We start from the raw sequence: 16257 nt of genomic DNA on the forward strand, positions 1-16257 counted from the left end.
CCTCATATGTTTCCATGGTGGGCATGGGTGCGCAGATAAGCTGGGCAGAGAATAAGGACGACTGAGGAAGAATTGATGCCCTCGAATAATGTTGCTGAAGAACAAACCAGAAGAAAAACAAGTCTATCTTGTACAGCTAGAGAGCTCAAGAGGGAGGAGGGTGAGACTTGGATACTTGGGGTGTCATCAGAAGGGATCAGTCCCCGGTGAAGGATGTCATACTTGGTAGCGTTGAGGGTCAAGGACAAAGAGAAAGGCCCTCAGTGGGATGATTGACACAGTGGCTGTAGCAATGGGCTCAAGGCAACATGGTGACGAGGACGGTCGGGATCAAGCAGTGTTTCATTCAGATGTGCAGCAAGTCACTGTGCGCCAGGGCCGATAGCACAGTAAGGGCTGGAGAGATCCCTGGTTACGGAGGTAGAGTTGACATGTATATAAACCTGGCTATCCCAACTTGCAGGCATTTAAAGCACAACATCTGCTTTCTTATTTAAGTGAGGTGAGGAGGGAAAGATGGCCAGATGCCTAGTAAATTCCTCAGGGGAATAAAGGTAACAGTTTTCGCCCACGTTCACTGTCCTGGGAAGTTTGAATGTCCTATAACAGGGGCAGATTACCAATAAGCAAGGTAAGCACAGGCCTACTTGTGCCTACTTCCTCATGCATAGTAAACATTTTCATCTGGTTTTCACCAGATCTGTCATGAAACCCACGTGAGCACAAGTGAGCCCACAGTGACCTTGCTTATCGGGCCATTCACCCTGGCCATCACCCTTAAAGAGATGTGTGTAATAAAGGGGAACCAGACAGTCATTCCCACCCTCCGCAACTGGACCCTGAAATTGGTATCATTTCCATAGGTCATCAGGAGTCAGCTATTGCCCTTTCATATCTAGAAGCTTCCCTAACATGAGGCTTAAGCTTTCATGAATTCTGCATCCGAGGCTGGTGTATTGTTGGTTAAAAACAGACTTGCCCGTACTGCAAAGAGAAGGTGGATTTGAAGAGGATGATCACTAACCCGTATCCTTTTTTAAAAGAGAAAAGATAAATGTTTGAGTGTGCGCATGTGTATGTATAGATCCATCCCTGGTAACACAGTGGTTAAGTATCAGACTGCTAATTACAGGGTCAGAAATTCAAAACTGCCAGCCACTTTAAAGAGAAAGATGAAAATAAATAAATAGATAGATAGATAGATAGATAGATAGATAGATAGATAGATAGATAGATAGATAGATAGATAAATAAATAGATGAGGCTTCCTAGTGCTAGAAAGTGGTAGTGCTCGGAAGCCCACAGGGACAGTTCTACCCTGTCCTATAAGGTCTATGTGAATTGGAATTGACTGGATGACAGAGGGTGTGTAAATGTGTGTGTGTGTGTGTGTATTCAAAAATTTCTGGTGATACATTCTTCAGTCTGGACTTTCATTAGCATTATAGAGTTACAAACAGAAACTTTATTTCCACATTCCATCTATTTCACAACTATGTTGTTCTGTGTCTATGTGAGCATTCTGGTGTGGAAGTTAAAACAAATACATTGCATTCTTTCCCCTCCAGCTTTTCCACTCTATAGGTATAGTGCTAAAGATCAATCCTAGAGATCAACCGATGGAATGATAAGATAGCTGTAAGGAGTGGGTGAATGGGATGGGTGTGAGGGTGGACAAATAGATTGAAACTGAACATCTTAAAGGCCCAAATGAAAACTGGAGTATGGAAAATCCGTTTTAGAGTATACTAACTTGCATTCTTTCCTGAGGTAAGTGTGATTCACCACCACCACCACCCCTTGGGCTTACTGGCTATTTTTAATTCCTTACTATTCATCTTCTTTTCTTAGGCTAAACCTTGATGAGAATAATTGGGAGGAAATAATCCATATAGACTCAGTCAGCTCATGGCAGTGACTAGGACTTTTATAGGCACCAGTGAGCCCGAACGAAATAAAATCAAATCACATTAAAGTCGTGAGATGGAATGGCACTATCCAGAGCTGACTAAAACGCCTTCGCCATAGAACACACCGTCCATGACCATAGAATGTCTCTTGGTTGGGGGTGGGGGGTTAAATGGGGTTAAAGCATGGCCCCCATAAGCAGGCAAGCACTGAGAGGCATGCCCCCATCTGCCAAGCACTGCTTCGTGTGGGCCCTTGGAGACAGGCTTTCTGAGTCACAGTCCCCCAAACTGAACAGCATTCCTAGCTCCCTGCTGCCCCTACTACCAGCCCTGCCCGGCCAGCAGACCCTCCGCGCAAAGGAACAGAGCTTGGTAGGATGGTGGAGAAAGGGCCTCTTGGCCTCAGGGCAGCCACCGGCTCCATCTCCAGGCCTGGCTGACCTTGGTGAGTCAGCTCAACTCAAGTGGAAAGGTACAGCCACACCTTCCTCTGCTGGTTTTCATCCACTGCCCCTAGGTCCTGAGCAGGTTTCAGCTCATGTCTTATCAAGCAGCAGGACATCAATCTTTTTTTACAACTTGGTGCTTAATATGACCATGAATGTTGCCTTACATGGTAGTGTAAGTAGCAAAGTAACAAAAATTCTTTTAAGAAAATGAAGCTGAGAAAATAAAAAAATTTATACCCTTTTTAACTGAGATTCGGTTTACGAAAGAACCGCATGTGAAATACCTGGTGTCTGGTTTCTAAAATTGCTACCAGAGAAGCAATGCATTGTTTGCTTGGCACGAATTATGAAAGGTCCTATCCAGGGACATGTGTGCCTTCTCTCTGAGGTGCCAGCTTCGAGGGGGTTTCATCTGAGGAGCCGGCTGCAGGAGAGGCCAGAGCTATGTTTTCGCTTCATGATAGTTTCCCTTATGTTGGTTGCTCAAGTTAGTCATTCCACATGTGTGTCCCCTTCTTTCAGCATAGGGCCCTTGCCTTTTATTCTTTTTTATCTTTTGGGATTGAATTGTAAACTTGTAATTTTATTTACCTATAACATCATAGAATAGGAATTAACAAGAAGAGGAATTCCAGTTTATTGCATGGCTTATTATATTTACAAATGCTATTCATGAACATTTCTGTCATTCCCATTTATTTAGAGAATCCTCCTTAACTGAGTGGTAGCTGGGAGCGCACACAATTTTTGTACGCACAGATCCTGGATTGGCTTCGTTATTTGGTGGCCTGGCAACCTGTGGGGATAGGAATAGTTCAAGGCATTAACTATTCCCTAGGGCTGGAATAGGCCAGCCGGCTGACCCAGAAGCAATGCATTTGCATGTTGGACTTGGTTGAGTCCTTGAGTCTACATGTAATAGTCTTTTACTTTTAAAGTTTTAGCAGTGATTCCAAGAGTCTAGAGAAGTGAAGAATTTGGTGTCCTACATAAAACACTATGTTTTTATGGGCAGAAATCAAAGAGAAGCTGAACAATGGAACAAACAAACAATGTGCTTGAACAAAGTATGTGTCTTCTAACCCACGCTTGCAACACATGCTAGTACACGACACATCCCACCCCCAGATTGGCTAATAATCAGATTAACTGATGAAGTGCTTTTGTAGCACTTCGTTGTAATTATTAGTGACACAAATGGTTAATTAAGCACTTGACTATTCACCCAAATGTTACTGGTTCGAATGCACCCAGAGGCACCTCAGAAGACAGGCCTGATAGTCACGTTAGTTCCCAAAGATCCCAGCCCTTGGAAAGCCTATGGAGCACGGTGCCATCCAGACACCTATGGGGTCCCCTGAATCAGAATCAAAGGACTCATGTTTGTCGTTAGATAACTAGCCAACACGGTGTACATAATCATATTAGGCATCCACTGTGCAATGCTTGAAGGATTTCTTTATGAAGCAAAAAGGCCATCCATTGGCTAGTAGTCTTGTCAGAATGATGGCAATGTGTTTAATGCTGTTCCATGCTCCATCACAGTTGTTAGGAGACGATAAATTACACTGAGGTTTCTACTTGCTGAGTGTCCATATTGACATGGCCCAGGGCTTCAGCATCCCCATCTAAATTAGTAGCAGAAGCTTTAACTCTGGCTTATTCAGCAAAAACCTCCCAAGGATCCAAACAGATTCCTTCATACGTTTGAAGCATTGACAGTGGAATCCCAACTGTGTAATATAGGCATTTACGCACTGAAATAAACTAGCAGTCCTTATCCCAAGGGGGTGGAATAAACTCTGAATTTTAAAAAATATGTTCTTACCGCTTTCTAAAATGTCCACCATCTCCAAAGAGGAAAAAGGGTTATTGGAGAAGTATTCATTTAAATCTCTCAGTGAACCACAACACTCTCTATTGCTTAAATTCTTGCAACTAAATATGTAGATCACATCAAAGCAGCATATTTTCATGATGGACATTGTGCGCACCGGAGGAAAGAGAGAAGCAAAACATCCATTTCTGGCTTTGGTTTCTGGGCCCTGGGCATTCCCCCAATCTCAGAGTTCCTTCTCTTGCACTTGTCTATTTTCCCTCAGACTAGCAACCGTGTCTTCCTGAGCATCCTCCGGAGTGTAGACAGGATTGTATCTGTGTGAGTTTCCAAAGAGCAACGCCTTAACCAATTCACTTCTCTGCACTTAACTAAGTTATTTCTTTGGGGTATTTTCCCTGCAAACAACAGAGCTCTTAAGATTCCCTGTTAGCCTAGTGCTTATACACAGGGAAACCCATAGCATAGAAGAGAGTCACTTCTTGGAACAAAATCATCATCATACTAGCCAGGCATCTTTCCACCGATATGCAAACCCATGGTTTCCACACCCCGTCAATGGCTCGGTACTCCTTCCTTCTTGACCCCTCCACAGCAAAGAGAGACCAAGGGCTGTGTGCTCCGGATGTAGTTCTCACTCACCGATGCCAACTCATAGTGAGTGACCCTATAGGACAGGATAGAACTGAAACTATGGGAGTGGCTGGTGGATTTGAACCGTAGACCTTGTGAATGGTAGCCCAGTGCGTAACTACTACACCACTAGGGCACCTGCACGGGCTACTTACATCACTGCATTTCATACATGCAGTAGCTGTGGCTATCTCTGTTTTAAGGACAGGAAGGCATTTGGGTCAGGTCAAGTGCCTTGACCCTGGTTACACATCTACCCGTCTAAGTCTTCCTCTGAGCCCCAGGGCCCGCATGCTCATTCGAGCTGAGCCCCGAGCACTGAGCAGAGAGCTGGCGGAGTGCACTTGCTTTCAGACGTGGCTCTAGTTTGAAAAGAAAGACGCACAGAATTAGTCGGCAGCGCTCAACCGGGAACGTGACATTTAGTTCTAATATGTATGATTCTGGGTGTGAACATTGACACCTGGAGCGGTATCTTTTTCAATTGTGAATTAAACCATTTTCTAAGTCATTCTGAGGAACATCCAGGTATGTTACTTGTATGTTGATTCGGATCCATGGTGACCCCACTGGTTTGGATCTCTATTTCACTCACATTTGCTTTTAAAAACTATTCAGAAGGGAACACAGGAAGGAAAGTCTCTGGGGGTTAGGAATGAGGCTTTGCCAAGAGGGAGGCAAAAATAGGATGCAGGGGAGTCGGGCTCGTTGGCAGGCACTGAGAGCCCGAGAAGACTAACTGAAATCGAGCAGGTAGTTAAAGGCTGAAGGCCGAGCAGAGTCATGGGTGTGAGTGTTCTTTCACACTATCCTAAACTGAGAATTGTATACAATCATTCTCTTTTCCAATGGAAAGACACAATGGACTATTTGTGTTGTATACCCTCTCGTGAACGGGGGCTGGTGAAACCAAGCCAATAACCAAGGGGCAGATCTAGTTTATAAGCCTGCCCCTCCCCACCTCCTCAGCCCCCAGAAGGGCCTCCCCAGTAAATGTGGACAGGAACAAGTAGTACCTTCTTGTAGGAAGAGCAACTGTGGGGAGCAGAGAACGAGAAGAGGGTGTCTAGGGGTGAATCCTTTATCCCCATACATTAAGAAGCTTGGCAGGCTGGGTTTCTGGGGTGGAGGGAGGCCTTCAGTCTGGTACATTCTCATCATTAATACTGTACCCCACTCTATCTTCCCATCACAGTGCTACCTTAAAGTCACCTCTTGCAAGCACATGGCTGATTGCTACGTAGGCAGCAGCTTTATCTACAGAAGCAGACAAGTGGAAGACAGCCACTCTCCCTTCCCTGCTCCCGCACTGGTGTCAGGTTACTCCTCCCATGTACTCAGGGACCTTTAGGGTATAGCCCACTTGTTCTGTATGTGATTACCTGTAATTAGGGGCACTTGCACGCCCCTAGTCTATATACAATTTGATTGGATATATTGTCTCTCTGCGCCGACCTCGCTCCTGAAGTCATGGCGGCCCTGGAAGTGAGCACCGGTATGCCTTACCTTGTCTGAAGTCTCTGAGTTTACCCCTCAATTACACAACCGCCCCTTGGACCCATTCGATTCTGGGGACTGGTACCCACAGCAACAATGTTGGCTGAGTGAGCCCAAGGCTCTGTCTTCTTGCTCTTGTCTCACCACCCAGGTGGTGGCGTCAGCTGAGTGTGGGGCAGAATGGACTCTCTGGGCAGACACAAGACCAGGCACAAGGTCGCTAGGGGTTGGCATCTGACAAGAGGCAGACGGCATGAAAAGTCTCCTTCCAGGAAGCTGCCTCCTCCTGATTTGGCTCTCACTTATTTTAAATCCTCAGCTCACTTTCTATTTCCTCACAAAGAATCCAACCAATACAGATAAGTCCAATCAATGATGGATTTATTGATCATGATCCTTTTACAGAATAAAAAAATCTCCAAGCCATTTTCAATCTGGTAGCAATTTTTACATAAGACAGCACTCCACAAAACAATGTTGCCGGTTTTAGTACTTTCAGGGAGTCCTCAGGGGTCAATATACATCCGCATGGTTCTTCTGGAACTATGTTAGAATGAAGCTGGTTCTAAAGGGTGCTGAAAAGACCAGAAATGGACCCAAACTCTCCTGGAAGGCAGGACATTAGGATTTTATTGCAGCTCTCAAGTTTAACCAAAACCCTGGCTGCTGGGCGTCATCGGTGGGCCACTCCAGGTAGGTCTTGGTGTTCATGATTTTGCGCAGTTTACAGAACCGCTGGGGGATGGCTTTTTTCTCAATGGGCTCCAGGAGAACGAGAATGGCAGCGTCATTGTTCTCATCAAAGAGCCGGAAATGGGAGAAGTCCAGTTCATACTTGCACCACTCACTTTTCACGAAGCTTTCAGACAGCACAAAGACAGTCTTGTGACTCTTCTCAATGGAGTCTATGATATTGTCCACAATCCACTTGCCAGGAACAAAGTCCCGCTTATGAAGACACAGCTTAAAGGGCGGGTTGAAATTCTCCAGCTCCTGGACCATAAGGTTCTCCACCCACTGGGAGTCCCTTTCACTGTAAGAAACAAAGGCGTCATAACAGATCTCCCTATTGGGTGCCTTCCTGGGCTTCCTCTTGGCCTGGAGCCAGGCCCATGTCATTTTCATGTACCACAGCCCATGGAAACGGCGGCACAGCGCCCCAATGAGCAGGCTGAGCAGAAGAAGGGCGCAGCACACGGCTGCCACCACGGCTGGCCTGTGGCACTCCACCACGGAGAGGTGCGCGTCCTGAACTCGCTGGCCCCTCACATGAGACGGAGAGTCACACAGGTAGTTTCCTGGCCAACCCCCCAGGACCTGGGTCAGTGTTGGCTGCCCCTGTGTGAAAGACAGGAAGTCACAGGAGCAAATGAAGTTGTTTTCGCCCGCCTCCAGTGTCCTCAGGTTTTGAAAAGATACAAGTTGCTTCTTGGAGAAACTAGTGATTGTGTTCCTGGTGACTCTCAGAACCAGTAACGTAGGTAGCAAGATGGAATCTGGTAGCGTCACCAACTTATTTTGGGAAATATATAGTTCTTTGAGCTGTGGGCATTTCACAGTGAATGCAGCGATATTGTTGTTGCTAACATCTAAGATTTCCAGTGTCTTGGGGATACAATCGGTTAGCTCTTGTATTCGTATGCTGGATAAGTTCAAATACTTCATCTTTTCCGGCCACCGACAAGTTTTAGGCATCGTTTGAAACCCATTTTTACTGATATCAAGGCTAGTCAGGTTTTTCAAAGCAAGCAAAGCGGCTCCCGTTTTTTCTAGTGATGTCAGATGGTTCTGTCTCAAAATTAAGGTTTGGAGTAAGGGCCAGGCTCCCTCACAAGCGGAATTTCCCAAGTATTCCTCAACCATCAGGTTTTCACTAAGGTCCAAGTATTCTAATGACTTTAAATGCTGTGAAAAGGAACAGGGGACCAAGAACACCCTGCTGCTTTCTATTGTGATCCGTTTAACGTCTCCTGCGAATGTATAAATGGTACTCAAATCCTGAAATAAGTAAAACTGGGGGATATGCAACCTCCGGATTACCACTGTTTCCACTTTATTGGGGCCTTTCATTTTCCTGATAAAAGATGGATCAAAATCACCAACCCCATTAAGGGTACACTCATCAAACTCTAATTCTAACAAGTCAGACGCATAATCCAACAGTCTCACAATGTCATTAAAACTTCCATCAGAGAACCCCACATTCCTAAAAGTGATCTTTCTGATAGATAAGTTGGTTTCACCAACAGGTAGTTCTGGAAAATGGAAGGAATACAGATCAGTCTGTCTCAGTTCAAAATATTCCACAGACTTTAAGAGGTCCATATAAATCACCGGTAAAAAAAGAGGCTGCCTCAGATGGAAGATCAGGTGGCTTATGTTCGAAATAGATGTCAAGCTTTTGGGCTCATAACTCTGGAGATTAGAAGCATCAATCTCAAGTTCCTCCAGAAAAGTTAATCCAACAAAATCCTTTTTCTGAATTTTAGAGGTGTAAACGCTTCCGACTCTCAGGACCCGCAAATGGGTAGATTGCAGAAAAAGAGGTGTTTTTCCAAGCTCTTTATAATGATTCCCCAATAAATTTAGGAATTGTAAGGAAGAAAGGGGCCTGAACCAGGAGGATGATAAATTAGATAAGTAATTATAGGATAAATCCAAGTGGGCGAGATGTCCGAGGGAAGAGAAGGCATCTGTATCTATCCTATGAATCCCACTGGACTTCAGAACAAGAACTCTGAGGCTCATACACGTCTGCAGGTCAGTGTTGCTGATGTACGCGATCTCGTTGTTGGACAGGTCAAGACTTTTCACTGCTGCTGTGAGCCCTGAGGGGATGGCGTTTAAAGATCTGGAGGAGCCATTGCAGACACCCATGGGGTCACAAGACAGGGACATCTGGTCAGGGGACTCTTCTTTGCCAAGGCTGATTATGGCCCCCAAGGTCCACAGTGTCCATAAAACGTGTAACATTGTCCAATGAGTCAACCTACAAATACAAAGGGTTCAAATTAAGCGATAGAATTTGATCAGACTGACTGTCATCGAGTTGATGCAGACTCACAGTGACCCTATAGAACAGGGTAGAGCTGCCCCTGTGAGTTTTTGATGATGTGATTATTTATAGGTATAGAAAAGCCTGTCTGTCTCTCGAGGAGTGGCTAGTGGTTTCAAACTGCTGAGGTTGCAGTTAGCAGTCCAATACTTAACCGCTATGCCCACCACTAGGGCTCCTCTTGAAACCTGATAGCATACTATAATTTGGGTTCTGGAGAAATGCGTTCTGTAGCATGACACACACAAGTAGTTCCCAGAAAATAGCAGGCAGGTGATGTATAAATGGGGGTGCCTCCCTACCCCGAGGGGTATGAACAACAGAAACAGGTGAGACAGCAGATGGTTTAAGATATGAAAATAATAATTTATCAAGGGGTCGGTAGGCTGAAAGAGGAGCTGATACCAAGGGCTCAAGTAGAAAGAAAATGTTTTGAAAATAAGGATGGCAACATGTACAAATGTTTGAGACAATTGATGTATGGATTGTTCTAAGGGCTGTAAGAGCCCCCAATAAAATTATTTACTTGAAGAATAAATTGAAATAAAATAAATGGGGGTGAAATTGAATTCTGATACTTTCAGCAATGCTGAAACAGATATGCAACCACGAATCTGAACATGCCGACATGCAAGACTACACAGCTGGGCTAAAAAGCACAGAGTGAAAGAATGAACGGATGGATGGATGAACAAGCAACAGTATGGATTTGCAGGCTTCTTGTCCTGCACACCAGACGTCCTGGCAGGTAAGCCTCGTTCTTCCCCGCCTCACTCATGGAGCTCTCACGGAGCCAACCTCAACTTCTCAGTCGACCCCATCCACAGGGACGTGCGGCTCCCAAACCACGGTGCTCTCTGACCAAAAGAAAAGGGACCATGGTCATCAGCCTGCCTTCCATCAGGTGATTTCCCACTGGACCAAACTGTGCTGCTAGCTGGCACAGAAGAGAGTCTAGGCTCAGCAGGTGGTTCCCTGTGGTGAGGGCAATCAGACCCTTTTAATGCTCCCTCCCTTGGAGCTTCAGAAAAGTACAAAAAAGCAGTGCTTCATAACAAAGGTAAGAATGATTGTTTATGTACGTATGGATGGGTGTCGGCCAGATTTTATGTTAACTTGACCCCTGTGGACCTACAGGGGTGGAGTTCACCCAACTCACAGTCTGAGGATGCCTTCCTTCCAGAGGCGTGGGGGTGGCCTTTTCAAGGGAGAGACTCTGGGAACTTCTCCTGCCTCTCTGGCACTTCACCTTCGTGGAACTCCGGCCTGCTTCCAGGGATGGCTCCATGTGGGCCACCTGACCCTGAGAGCCGTCCACGCCCTACCGTGTCTCCACCGAACAGCTCTGCACCCTCTGCCCTGTGGTCATCCTGCTTCCCGCTCCCCCTTTCAGCATCATTGGCCTATTTTGCTATGTGAGTCTGAAGAGGCCCCCGCTAGCATCGGACCTATGACCTTGAGCTGGGCTGAACTGGAGCACTTTCTTGATATGAAATTACTGCTGGATATAAAGCCCTTTCCTATACATATGGGAATATCATTGGTTTTGCTTCTCTAGACAAGCCAGCCTAACACAATGGGTATAGATAAATTGGAATGCAGATAAGTACAGATGTGTTTCCACAGTTACATATAAATAAAATGTGAGTATAGGCACATATATTCATTGAAGACACAAATATGGATACTCCTCAAATATAACTAAACGCCTTCCCACACGGTTCGAAGGCATAGTCTCCTGAGATAAGTTCATCAGCTGGCAAAACTCCCGTTCTGCATCCTAGTGAAGTAAGCAGCAGGTAGGGTCACCATCTGAGACACGATCCTGGGTCTCCAGTCATCAAGAGCAGCACAGTAAGGAGGTGGCCAAAGTACAAAGGAGTGGGTTCATAAGTCACAGCCTCATCTACCCTGGATAGAATGGGAGAAAATTGGGGTGCAGAATTCAGATCCTTACTTGAAAAACGAAAACTGGACAAATTGAAACAGCAGACGATCGCTCTGATACCTCAAAATCTAGTACCAAACCTCTCGTCTGAGATCAACTTTTCAGGAAAGAAGAGAGTAGCACACAGTACAGGATAAGTATCCTTTCAAAACATCAGCATGAGAGCCATCAAAGGTGAGAAGATTGGGGGGGGGGGGTCAAGGACACTAGAGGACTGGAGGGAACAAAGAGAAGGCTGACACACTGTATTAAATGTAACCAGCGTCCTCTGAGCTTCGAGGAAAGGACAGAGAAGTGCACTGCATACCAACAGGGAGACAGAGTTAAGTAAAAGTGGTAGAAGAGGGGGAGATGGCTCAGGCATCTTGAATTTTTTCAAAAAAGCCTGTGATGGAGATGTCAGCCTGACAGCAGACCCCCACACAAGTGGCTGGTAACTGGAAAGGTGGGATCCTCCTCTTTTTCTACAAACCCTCCTTGTGACCAGAAACATGGCCAACGCCACACCATCCAACCCGCTCTATCACACCATATCACCCACCTTTGTAAAGCCCCTACCCTCACCTGTCAACACCCCCCCCACCACACACACACACACACACACACACACACACACACACGGGACCAGCTGCATCATCTCCACTTCTGAAGGCACATACACTCTGCCTCATCAGACCAACAGAATGGCCACTCCGGGACAAAGAGCTCGTTGTCCCAGCAACCCCGGGATGAGCAGGAACTTTTCCCACAACCAGTCACCCTGCCCCCAGTTGCCCTCTGGGACTGATAGAGTCCCTTCCAGGAACATGTGCCTTGCCTCTAGTCACGTTCTGAGCCGGCACGAACAGATCAGGTACAATGAGCCCACACATCATCTGGGATTACAGAGACTCTGTCAAGAGTACCCCACCCTCTTCTTTCCTTCCTCCCATCCCTCCTCCTCCTCCTCCTCCTTTTATTTTGTTCCTGTTAGTTGTTCTCTTTCTCTTTTCTCTTCCCCTCCCTAGTTTGCTTTCAGGAGAAAGATGAGGCGTTCCTCTCTATAAAGAGTCTCAGAAACCCACAGGGGCAGTGCGTCCTCCCTACCACCTGGCTCTCAGACTCAGAATTGACTAGAAGGCAGTCAGAGGGCTTGTGCTTTGTTTACTGCTTTCTTCTTTTCTCTTCCCCTGTTTTCATTTGCCTCTTCTGTTTTTCTTCTGAGTTATCAAATTCTTATTTTTCCCTTGCTCTTGCTTTCTTGATTTCCCTCATTTTTCTTTTGTATTTCAATTTTTATATTGTTTCCGTTTTCTCTCTCTCCTTTTATTCTTGTCCCAGCTGATGTGAAACGCAAACCATGCCTACATGGTCCAACTTCATCTGTATCTTCTACAGCCCTCGGCACAGGGTGAGGAGCACTACCCCTTCCAACAGCACCTGATCAAGAATCAACAGCGGCCAGTGCCAGGTCGGTCCTATCCCAGCCACATCGACAACCCCCTCCCCAGAAGAATAAAGAGAGGGGTTAGCCAACAAACCCAAGAGATCCCAAATCAATGGCCAGGAGGGCACAGAATGCTTAGTGGGGTTTGATCAAGTGCAATGTAGCCAAGAGGAATTACTGAGAGCCAATATGAAGGTCAAACACGATAGTGGGGGAAAGAGGAAAATAAAAGCAGATAGAGGAAATAACTAGGAAGCAAAAGACATGTATAGAGTTATAAACATAGGCATGTACATATATAAATATATTAATATATACTGATAGGAATGTGGGTCTATGTACATATATTTATATGCTAAGTATTAAGGTAGCAGATGGACATTCTCTACGCAAGTCCTCCCTCAATGCAAGAACACTGTTCTCATAACCTGGCATTCTGTGATGCTACCTTTCTGACACGATCGCTAAGACAGCATGGGTGCATAAGCTAATGTGCTGAAGAAAGCTGATGGTGGCCGGTTATTATAAGATATACCATCTGGGGTCTATTATTTTTACTTTGAAACAAGCGTCTGGGGTCTTAGAGGCTTGAAGTTAAACAACTGACCATCTATCAAGGAAGCAACAAAGCCCACATGGAAGAAGCGTACCAGTCTGTGTGATCACGAGGTGGTGATGGGATCAGGTATCAGGCATCAGAAGACCCAAAGCCCATCTGTAGACAACTGGACATCCCTCACAGAAGGGTCACAAGGCAGGAAAGGGCCAGCCAGGGTGCAGTATAGCACCGATGAAACACACAACATTCCTCTAGTTCTTTATTGCTTCCTTCCCCACCACCCCCACTATCATGACCCCAGTTCTAGCTTACAAATCTGGCTAGACCAGAGCATGTACACTGGTACTGTTAAGAGCTAACAACACACAGAATCTAGGACAGATAAATCCCTCAGGACCGATAATGAAAGTAGTAATACAATGAGAGTAGGGGGAAGGTGGGGGAAGAAAGGGGAGAAAGAGGGAGCAGATTGCAATGACTGATGTACACACACGCCCAGGGGACGAACAATAGAAACGTGGGTGAAGGAAGACAGCAGGTGGTGTAAAATATGAAAATAAAAATAATTTATAAATTATCAAGGGTTCAACCAGGGTGGGAGGGTGAGGGAGCTAGTAGGAGGAGGAAGGAACTGATACCAAGGGCTCAAGTAGTAAAACGTTTTGGAAATGATGACAACGTATTTACACATGTGCTTGTTACAATTGATGTATGAATTGTTATACGCGCTATAAGAGGCCCAATAAAATGATTTAAGAAAAACATTTTTTAATTTTTTACATTTTATTAGGGGCTCATACAACTCTTATCACAATCCATACATATACATACATCAATTGTATAAAGCACATCCGTACATTCTTTGCCCTAATAGAAAATTAAAAACATTTTTCCACCCCCTCCCCCAAAATAAAAATGTTTTAAAGAAAAGATAAAGCGGCTAGCACCAGCCAAATGCACCCTCCACTGGGTGCACGAAGAGCAAACAGAGACCTGCATTCACACTCACATTCTCCGTCACACCACAGCTCTGGGCCAAGGTCAACTGCGATAACGCAGTCCACAAAGGCAAGGTTCTGCATCCTCCTTTGGAGAGCAGGGGGTGGCGCCTGAAACGCTCAAGAACAGACATCTAAGGTAGAACGACTTATCTTTCCCTACCCGGAGGGAAGAATTAACCCAATGGACCGAAGGACCACACAAACATGCGTCTCCACCATCAGGAACCCTGAAAAACTAGATGGTGCCCCAGTCTACCCTATTACCAGCTGCTCTGAAAGGGAAGACAGAAGTGGGTGAGAAATTCATAACAAAACCATTGAAAAGACTCGGGTTGCCGGACTGATGAAGACTGCAGGGACGGCTGAGACTAGGGCACTCGGTCACCTTTTAGGTCTGGAAGCGAATTAACCCCATGGCCTCCTTTTCAGGCAAACAACAGACAAGACAAGCCTATAACAGGAAACAATAGTAGTAGTGAGGTTCGCACACCTCAGAAAAAATAACCAAGGTACCGGTGACAAGTTACAAATAACGACTGATGAGACCGAAACTACAGTTGCCAACTGCGCTCCTAGGTCCCTTAGTCTTTCAATACATCGTCCCGTGGGGAACGCAAGGTGAGGCACTGACGAAAGAACAGGAATGGCTGCAGTCAGCTTCAGTGGGCTCACCTTTAATGGTGTAGAACAGGAGGCCGGCTGGGGGGTGGAGGGAAGTTGGGGGGTGGGGAGAGGCAGACACCGTAAGTTACTGTCCACTGATGCCTCTGCTCCCGGAATAGTTCCTTGTGGTTTTTTTCCCCCTCCCCTCCCCCCGCCCCTCTCTCCCTCCCCCTCCCTCGCTGTCCCTGCTTCCACTGGAAAGGTGGGGCTCAGGGCAGGTCCCTAGTCACACACCTTTCCCACCTCCTGTGGGACTTCGGTTCCAGGGGTGCTCAATGGGAGCCTCCTGCAGGATGCCCGCGTTCAGGCTCATTCCAGGGCATTGCCGGCTCCAATCCACCAGCGCGGCCGGTTCGAGCCCCGGCTGCCTGCTTCGGTAACGATTTGTGGCCTCCGCACGTCCCCGATCTATCTGTACTTACCGAGTGGGCAGGCAGGGCGGAGCCACTCCCCCCACGGAGGCGGGGGGCGCTGGGACCTCGGGGTGCCGGGGCCGGGCCAGCCCCCGCCCTGTCCCTTCCCTTTCCAGGCGCTGTGGGACTCTCCGGAGGGCCGACCGGAGCCCAGCCTGCGCAGGTGCCCCCGGCCGCTCGGAGGCGGCGGCGGCGAGGTCCCCGGGGGCCCCCCGACCCGCCGGGCAGAGGGGCAGGGGCTGCGGGCGGCCGGGGCGGAGGGCGGAGGGCGCCCCGCGCGCGGCCCCACCTACCTGGGAAGAGCGCGGAGCCCTCGGACCTTCTCGGGCCGGCCCGGGCCAGCGACTGAGGGCCAGGCCCCCGCGGCGCGGCGCCCCCTCCTCCCCGCGCCCGGAAAGCCCCGTGCCGCCCGCTCGCCCCGCGGACTCCCATCAGGTGACCCAGGTCGCGACGGGCAAGGGGCGGGCACCCGGGGAGGAGGGCGGGGGCGCAGCACCCCAGAGGCCCTCGCGTGGCGCGCCCCAGCCCAGAACAGACGTGGTCCGGAGGAGGCTGAGTGCCCCACGGGCACCTTCTTGTTCGAGCCTCGCCACAATCTGTAAACTTCCAATTCTCCTTCTCCATCGTTGGAAACCGAAACGCCAGTCTGCGAGCTGGACTTCCGGCCAGTCCCCATGTTTCCAGGACTTAACTCAGCTGCAGGAAGGACCTCCCCATCCCCAGGCCCCAAGCGCTCCCGCTCCAGCTAAGTGCCCAGTCACCATCCCAACCAACCGCCCGAGGGGCAGATCCCAGCCTCGTTCATGTCTGTAACGGGCAACAAACGCAGAGGAAAACATTATTGTCTTCTTTCAGCAATGATGAGT

At 47.5% G+C, this 16257-nt stretch overlaps 2 protein-coding genes across 7 annotated transcripts in view; one reads left to right on the forward strand and one right to left on the reverse strand.

The window, feature by feature from the left end:
* RNF175 (ring finger protein 175) overlaps positions 1-3208 on the forward strand; it is a 44487-nt gene extending 41279 nt beyond the window's left edge. Inside the window, 2 exon segments of the mRNA XM_075543672.1 lie at positions 925-1026; positions 3088-3208. Of these exon segments, the coding sequence (XP_075399787.1) occupies positions 925-1026; positions 3088-3208 (223 nt within the window).
* TLR2 (toll like receptor 2) overlaps positions 1-15999 on the reverse strand; it is a 60540-nt gene extending 44541 nt beyond the window's left edge. The window contains exons 1-3 of one of the 6 annotated variants that reach the window (XM_075543668.1): positions 15685-15763; positions 10115-10238; positions 6691-9315 (exon numbers count right to left, since the gene is read on the reverse strand). In XM_075543668.1, coding sequence (XP_075399783.1) covers positions 6948-9299 — 2352 coding nt within the window. In that variant the 5' untranslated portion in view covers positions 9300-9315; positions 10115-10238; positions 15685-15763 and the 3' untranslated portion in view covers positions 6691-6947. The other 5 variants (XM_075543667.1, XM_075543666.1, XM_075543670.1 and 2 more) reach the window with 5 other exon arrangements.
* Between the last annotated feature and the right edge of the window lie 258 nt (positions 16000-16257).

The sequence above is a fragment of the Tenrec ecaudatus genome, chromosome 3, assembly GCF_050624435.1.
Source record: "Tenrec ecaudatus isolate mTenEca1 chromosome 3, mTenEca1.hap1, whole genome shotgun sequence".
NCBI lineage: Eukaryota > Metazoa > Chordata > Mammalia > Afrosoricida > Tenrecidae > Tenrec > Tenrec ecaudatus.